Source organism: Anarrhichthys ocellatus, unplaced genomic scaffold (genome assembly GCF_004355925.1).
Source record: "Anarrhichthys ocellatus isolate YVR2014 unplaced genomic scaffold, GSC_Weel_1.0 scaffold5, whole genome shotgun sequence".
In the NCBI taxonomy this organism is placed as follows: domain Eukaryota; kingdom Metazoa; phylum Chordata; class Actinopteri; order Perciformes; family Anarhichadidae; genus Anarrhichthys; species Anarrhichthys ocellatus.
The window spans coordinates 14,734,518-14,743,185 of NW_022280035.1; the positions used below are offsets into that span (position 1 = coordinate 14,734,518).

Below are 8,668 nucleotides of genomic sequence, written 5' to 3' on the forward strand. Positions count from 1 at the left end.
AGAGAGAGAGAGAGAGAGAGAGAGAGAGAGAGAGAGAGAGAGAGAGAACAATAGATGGAAAGTTTTTCTTCATGATGGCAGATTCACATTTGTATTTTTTAACTTTAGAGCGAATTACGCAAGTTGAGGAGCTGGTCCGAATCTACCTTGATCTCGAATATGTTCATTATTAAGTTGTCAGGGTAAAGTGAGTCAGGACTACTTCAGCAAATCAGTCAGAGGGTGCATCAATTAGTAATCCATTTACAGAATTACAATGGGCATCTATCAATTATGGCCTCCTACATGCAGTGAATGGCTTGCGGAGAACAAATCAAGTATATTTCTATATTAGCAATTTCTGATAAAGCTTATGTAACAAAATGAGAAGATCTTGGGTAGAATGGTGTGTGGATAAAGACAGGGAGTAGGTGTAGCCTGTTGTGGATGCTTTATTTTTGTATTTCTGACTTCAATATGTCCATCATTAGAGTCGACATGACAGGGGAGTTTGTTAAGAGAATCAGACTGTCCATCTCTAGCCTCTCCTGTGTGATGCTAGGTGACCTGGAAGTAAAAAGTAACAGAAGGCATTCCCTCCCACTGGCTCCGCTGGCACCGGGCTGCCCCCACTCTCACCGTCAGCTCCACTATCACACATCACATCACACGAACACACACACACACACACACACACACACACACACACACAGAGCAGCTCTTTAACACTTGAATGTCCTGCTGATGTGCTCTCTTACGATCTACATTTCCACGTCCCGTCAGCCTTTACCCCTCTCTGTGTGGAGGACTTTGTGTGCCTTGCGGTCAGAGGTAGCCTAATTAAGCTCAGTAAGATCCCCTGTGGCTGACAAAAAGGGAGGTCCCAGGCCAGACAAAGTACGGCCCATCACCTACTCCTCTGCAAGGAAAGCCCTTCTGGCTCCAAGCCCAGATAACAGAGGATGGCTGAATGTAGGACTTGTATCTCTGCTCTGTGAAGGTGTTCCAGGGAGCACAACAACAAACAAACAAAAAGAAACATTGAGTTGTTTAACCGTTTACTGTGTGAGGCTGACGTCTTTGAGCATCTGCAAACTCCTGCCAACAAACTCAACAGAAGCAGTGCTTCATAGAAATATTGACAGACTTATTTTCACGAGTAACCTTGAAGTGTACTGTGCACACGGTTCAGGTTTCTGTGTCTTGTCTCGTGTGTGTAAGTAGAGCCCCTGCTGTCAGAAAATGACTGACGATGGAGACGTTCCCAAGCCGAGGAGAAAATGCAAAGCGGTCGTCTCGCTTTATCGTTTATCCTTCCTTCTGAGTCCTAAATGGTTTTTCTCATTCATCTTCTAGGTAGCCTCGTCAGTCTCTCTACACTGGGATACAGGATGTGTGGGGGCTGCTAGTTCACTAATTTAGATGCGAAAACATGAGAGGAAACATGAGATCAGCTTTTTTTTGCCTCAGTTTCATTATTCTCTGATGGGGGAAAGAAGCAGTTCGCCATGCAGCTTCCTCTGATGCATAGCGCCGTAATAAATACTGCAGTTCATGAGCAGCAAGCACAAACATGATTTACTTGTGACACATGAGTTATTTAGAGCAGATTTACCTGGAAGAGAAACATCTATTTCTGATAATGTCATCGCTTCCATTTCAAGTCTGTTCTTCCACATAAATAACCATGGTTACCATAGTGCATCTCTCCCTATGAAAGCCAGCTGCTGCCAGCTGCAACAGCCAAAGACAGTAATGAATATTGTTTGTGAATGATGGGAAATTGCACGTTCACTGGACAGGGGCATTCTGGCATGCTTGTGCTGATGTTGTGCATTAGGCAGATGCTCTTCTATAAGCTCATATTTCCTCATGTTATTTGCTCATGAGTCTTGTCTTTGCCATCTGAGATGGATCCCGTCTCCCTGGACCGTGTTTTCCCTCCTCTCCTTCTACCACAAGATGCCTCGACTTCACTGGGGTTAAAAATAGATATATATATCCCCCTGGTGCAGTTTGAGCCTAACTTCATTTTCATGGGGGAAATAAAAAGCACACATACTGCGCTGGAGGGACCAAGGGGAAAAAAAACAATAACCTTCAAGAACCAATGACAATTCAGTTTCTGTCTGTGTAAGACAACAGTACGAGGAAGAACAAAGGTCCAAACAAAAAGCCCTTTTGCTGAGGTTTAGATCTGTGAGTCTCTCTGTTCTTCATAGAGCTCGCTCACTGGGCTTTAATCTTTGAAATGTCTTTAGTTTTGATCTCAAATTAATCTTCACCATCTGTTGCACAGGATTGAAGCTCACCTACTCCTCCTGAAGTCTAAGAGAGCTTTAAATACCCAAATGAAAAAACAATCTTGCTAAATATTTGAACAGGAGCTTTCATGGCAGGTTAATGATCACAGCCTTTTCAGTCCCAGGGCCATATGGATGTGGATCTCCCACTGGCTGCTGCTGACCTCGATTCATCCTTCTGATCTTTCTCGGTACACACGTGCACACACCCGGGCGATACGCAGGGAGAAAGATGCCCATACAGATACATTTCTTTCTATGAGTCCTCACATCTCATGTGGAGACAAAGGGAGTGAGACAGGGAGAAGACCGGGGGAGACAGAGGGACAAAGTGAGTGAATGAGAGGAAGAAAGTGACGTTGCAAGAGAATGGAGACGGACGAGGATATGACGGTGAGCAGGAGAGGGAAAGGAGAGAATGTTGAGGCAGAGCGATCGCTGGAGTCAGAGTGTGACAGACTAGCAGAGGAGGAGGAGAGCGGCGAGGAGGAAAAGGGGAAGGGCGGGCGTGGGAGAGATGCGAGTTGAGTCAAAGCCCCCGAGCTCCCCTGATTTCTCTGTGAAAGACACTGTGCTGAAAAGATGGATAGCGTGTGCCCTCTCTGCCAAGGCATGCCCAAGACAATGACATCATCATCATCATCCTCATCAAACTAGCAAGGACGTGAGGCGAGCCCCAGACTCACGCTTGGATCTTTTATTCATCATTATTCACTCACTTATTCATCATTTGCACTCAGACTATCGCTTTGCACTGACACCAAACATGAAGTCTTTATACTTACAATTCTTCCTAAAATAAAATTATCTTACTTTTACAGTCAGACTGTCACTTTGGATCATGAATAGTCTTTATACATCATTCAAAATATTCCCGAAATAAAAGATGCAATCTTAAATACATATACAGCCATATGTGGACATTTTGGTGCATAGCACAGGAAAAAAATCATCACAGGTTTGGGTTTAACAGGGTTCTACAGTTACAGAACAGGGGAGGGGTTTTTTATGTCCTTCATACTGTATGTGCTGTGTGGGGTTGATACTGTTGCTGCAGACGCTTTTACTCTGGTGAGCAGCGGCGTCACTGCTGGCGCTGCTTATCTGCGAGTCTTTTTGCTTTATTCTGGAGGTAACGTGCATTGCCTTCATCGAAACGTCTCTGCTCCTCCTCTCCGTCAATCTGAAGACAAAAAAAGACAGAAGATTAGTTAACAGACACATTCATCATTTACACATATTGTGCACTGGAATGCTTCCCCTTTGGTTATTACATTGGGCATGAAGCTCTGATCTAATTTACCAGTCTGTGCCGTTGTAATTGTCATTCATCTTCTTAATAAAATACAGAATGAATGACAAACTCAGAGAGGCTTTGCATTGGAGACTAAAGAAGCAGAATACATCTCGGTAAAGTTGAATGAAACCCCATGAGATGATTTGCAAGACATTTGCAGGACACTGAACCCCTTGAAATTCCTTAAACTTCATGATTTTTAAGTCATAACATATTAAACAACGCAGAGCATTGTGAATGTATGTGTCGTCTACAGAACATTTGATATTTCTGCAAAGCCGGCAGTAAGGAATAAGGATTGGGATATCAGTCAGTGGTCTTTGGTCGTGAAATTTAACATTATCAGCAGCACAACTATCAGATTGTATGGAATTTAATGAGAATATTACGTCAAAGTTACCTAAATAATAATTGTTAGGATTTTTTGTGACTGTTGGCTTATCATCTAATATTACCAAATGATAAAATATCTCGTAACCAATATTGTAACCATGATAAGGAAACTCAAACTAATTCGCAGAGTTCCACGAATATGGATGTAAATATTTACAGCTCCCAGCTAAATGGATCCTAGCGCTTTTTACTGTATGATTGCACTGTACGGTATCACCATAATCTACTTCCATAACAGAGTGTCGTATGCATATTATATATATATATATATCAATCAGTTTTAGCACACCACGTACATAATATATTGGTATTATTTTAAATATTGATCATCACACCTAGGGATTCTGGGAAGAGCTCCTGGATTTACATGAATCAATTATTCACTTCTGTTTTTATTCTGAGCAGCACTTTCAAGTCTGTGACCAACACTTCTTCTCTTTGTCCTTCACTTAGCTCAGTTTGGCTGCTGATTCGTGGGAGGAATAGCCTGCACAGTTTATTAACACTGCCTGGCAACCTCGTGACTTAAACAACAATACCACCACCGGTGACAGTGTCAACACTTACTTTAATGGTGCTGCCCGCTTCCCCACTCCCTCATCCGCACACTGTTCTTGGGAGTGGGGGTGTGTGTTGTATGTGAGCACGCACACACACAGGCCTATGCATGTTTTCGTATGTAAAACTGTTAATACCGACGTCAATGAGCTGTTCAGATGGAGGCTCCTTGCTTTGCACACACCAGGTGAGTGGCAGATTCAAGAGCACCTGCCACTCAGCAAAGCTGACAGACGGCGCCTTAACTTTATGGAGAGAGCAGAGTGGGAACGGATATGACAAAACACCACGCCAGGGACAAATATAGGGGTCACGACACAAATATGAGAATATTAAAATAGTGACGCTGCGCCACGAACACAACAGCGGTGGGATTATCTATCTCTGCAGAGCTGGTTCAGGAGCATGCAGCTGTAGTATTGGTGTGTTTGTTGTATGCTGGTTATATAACACTCAACATACTGCTCAGTCAATTTTGCTTCTGCCATTCAACTGAAAGTAATGGATAATTCCAGTTCATTGACTTTCCCAAAAAAAAAAAAAAAAAAAAAAAAAAAAAAGAGAGCGAGGGAGACCAAGTTTCACCACAGTTCCAGTATTTTCAAATATTTACAGAAACAGAAGTGCTGCTCAGACAATATCATTTTAAAAGGTACACAATCAGGAACTGTGGAGTCTTGTTCTAGTGTGTGAAAGTCACTGATTGTGTACACAGTCACACTGCAAATTCATGGATTTAAAATAAAATAACAAATACTGTAATACCCGTAGAGGCCTTTCACACACTATCCGTTTTCCCTGTGTGTTATGAAGCGCAGCAGTTACATACAAAACCAGTGTTGCTCTCTGATCATATAAGACATATGTACTAACATAACAAGTTCAAGTAGCGCATTTAGGTAATGTCTTGTTGCTGCATATTGTAACAAGTGACAGAGAAACAGTTATATGATGCTTTCCATGTGTCATCACTGCACAGAAAGCAAGCATTTTCTTTTGAAGTGGTATCCAATGGTTAGCTGTGGCCATGTTGGGAGGCAGACAGCTACGGCTTCTTGATTATTATAATATCTTTTGAGTTGTTTGAGTCTGTGTATAATACCCTGTCTCTAATTAGACAGGAACATTAGGCAACTAGTTAACATTTCCAATTGGACTGCAAGCAGGAAAACGTAGCGGGAGCTGGTCATTACAGTATTACTGAGATAAGACCCGACGAGGTGATTTGGGAGCCTGAAACCAAACAGAGGTTTATAAATCATCTACTTTAGCACAACTATTGTGCGTGCCAAAGACATCCATCATTTGACACAACACACTGGTTTAAAATGATTTCATTACAAGCCCAAAAATAGTTCAGAGGGACTGCAGCCATGCAACCACATCCAAGTAAAACACTGACGGTAAGATGATGGGACTACATTTGACCAGAAGAATCTGTGAAAAGTAACAATATTAAAATGGTTATCGGTCTGTTGCATCTATCTGCAGTTACAAAAGTTAAAACAGCTATTTTTATTTTTATTAATAAGGTGTCAGTTGGTAATATGATAAGAAGTCAACAACATATTTAAAAGTGAGACTAGCTATAGGTTGGTACTGGGTGAACATTTACATTTAAATGCAGTCTATGGTGTATTAATCAAGAGTGTCTCAGGCTGTTTGTGCCTTCTATTCTCATAGTTTCAAATCCCTCATATCTCTCTCCCACTTGGGCCCCCGAGGACTTAACCATTATCTAATTAGACTTTTAAAACCATAGTCAGCTACAGGTTGAAATGGTTCAACAAGCATGTCAGTTTAACAGTAAACCTCAATATTGCTAATGAAGAAGTTAATAAGATATGAGATATGGTCCTCTAAAGTTACGATGCAATAGGAAAGGAGACACCATTCTGGCAGCAGAAAATGTGAGACTGACTGTTTAGGTGAAGGATAGGTTCATGTAGGCACCGACTATTAAAACACTGGACTTTGTAGTTATAATTTAAACTCTATTGATTAGAGATTTCTCATACGCTACTTGTTTTGTGTTGTCTCTTTCATTGGTTCAAAATGCATTTTCATAATCATAAAAATATACCCGTTTCCAAGAAGAATATTTCCAGGTACTGTTTTTCCGCTGCCGCCTGAGTTTAATGATATCGGTCTTATCTCACAAACAAAACTACAGGAAGACGCAGGCGTTCCAGTTATTGTTTTCATTCCAAGAAACAGTCCTTCATGTTATTAGTGGAAAACAGCATTATCCAGTCCGAAGAGACACAAATGCTCACCAACTGACAGACTTGCACTATAATGCGGTCTGACTCTACATAACATTTAATGCTGGTTTAAGCCTAATGCAAAGTAAATTATCCTTTCTAATGATTGAAAATTTTGCTTATTTAATGGCTTGTTTACTCGTTTGCTGTAATAGTTCTAATGAACCATAACATCACAGCTAACATATCCACAAAACCCTAACACTGGTGCTTCTACAGTTGTGTCCACGTGTCTATGTGTGCACATTATTTGTCCGGCTTATACTTTGTGTGCATTTCATGCTAAGCTGCACGCGTGCATTGGAATGTTTATGCTCATGCGGATCACGTTTACATAACCCACTGTGACACTTCAATGCTAGGCTCAAAATGTCCTTTTGGTGTCCCCGTGTAATTGGTATTCCCACAGTGGCTCTAGTCTAATAACTATGATTATGCAGGATCATCACCTGCTGCTGGTGACTCTCTGATGCAGAACCCCCGCTAAAAGCAGTCATGCTTGTTTTATTACTTCTTCAACTTAGATGTCTCCAATCGCATTGCTTTTTAGCATTTTAACGATAAAATGAACGTGCAATTACTGAGCACGTATTGTGCAATAACTTTGCAATAAACGTGACTATATGTGTAACAGTTCATACACGGCAAGAACGAGGGCCCACATTGTGTAAAATACAATAGCTCCCCTGTTGACCATCTTAAGATGTTAGCATGCAAACATTTGCTGCTGCAGAGTTGGATGACTGCATCTGTGTCAATCCATCCAATAACTGTTGAGGTGTTTCCGTCGGGACCGAAGTAAACCGACATCTCTAGAGCCATGCTACTAGAGTGGCTAATACAAAATAACACACACACAATAAATCATACTGGAACACTTTAAACTATTCATTTGAATATCACCCACAGATGACCAAGACAAAGTCAGACATCAGAGCCTTGGCCGATGGGGTCAAACGGCCACCAGGGTTCATACACATTTTGACCAATGGATTTCCATGACTTTTCCATGACTTTAAACCAAATTTCCATGACCAAACATTTTGTGAAATCTCGGTGTATACATGAAAAAGTGAGAAAATGTAGTATTTAAACTAACAATGAGAATTCCAAAGCATACAGTATACCTTAAATGACACAAACGAATGAGAGACAATAGTTTGATTAAAAGAATAAACATTTATAAATATACTCTGGTTGACACTGACACATCAATAAGAGCTTTAGTAGGTAGCAGCATCCAGCTAGTGCACATATTGCTTTCCCTTTTGTAGTGCAATTTTTTTCATTGAACCCTGTTACTGTATGGCTTCATATTAACTTCCACTGTTACTGTACAGCCGTTAGAATTGTGGCCTATCTTCTATTTGCAATTAATATGCATTCAATCCAGTTCAATTATTTAAATGAAAATGATAATCTACTCTGGCTAAGGTAACTTATCAAGAGTAAAATAATAGCTGTGATCTATACACATTAGCAACCCGCTGAAATGAAGGTACAGGCACCTTAACCCTCTCATTACTTCAGGGTTCTTGAGAGCAACGTGGGACTGTTAGTACACTGGCTGTGGTCATTACACTGAACAGTGTCTGGCAGAGTGATGAGAGGACATGTGAGCCCTTGTTGCTGTACTTCATCTCCTTGGAGCAAAGGCTGCATTTAGCATACCCTGCCTTATCAATGTATTTAAAACACTGTGACAGCAGGAAGCTGTACTCACGTCTGTTTAGACCTCCACCTTTATCCAGGCCCAGCTCCACTCACAGCTCAGCCCTGCGTCAAGCTGCGCCACACAAACAGCCTCCTCTTCCTGAAGCTCTTTGACCTCATCATCTCATCAGTATCTGGGCCTCATCATCTCATCAGTATCT

The 8,668-nt window shown here is 41.3% G+C and overlaps 1 protein-coding gene across 4 annotated transcripts in view; it reads right to left on the bottom strand.

Moving 5' to 3' along the window:
* Positions 1–2,964: 2,964 nt before the first annotated feature.
* Positions 2,965–8,668, bottom strand: part of acot7 (acyl-CoA thioesterase 7) — a 46,320-nt gene continuing 40,616 nt past the window's right edge. For all 4 annotated transcript variants that reach the window (XM_031844637.1, XM_031844636.1, XM_031844639.1 and 1 more), the window contains one exon: positions 2,965–3,465. In XM_031844637.1, coding sequence (XP_031700497.1) covers positions 3,367–3,465 — 99 coding nt within the window. In that variant the 3' untranslated portion in view covers positions 2,965–3,366. The remainder of the gene's footprint in view (positions 3,466–8,668) is intronic.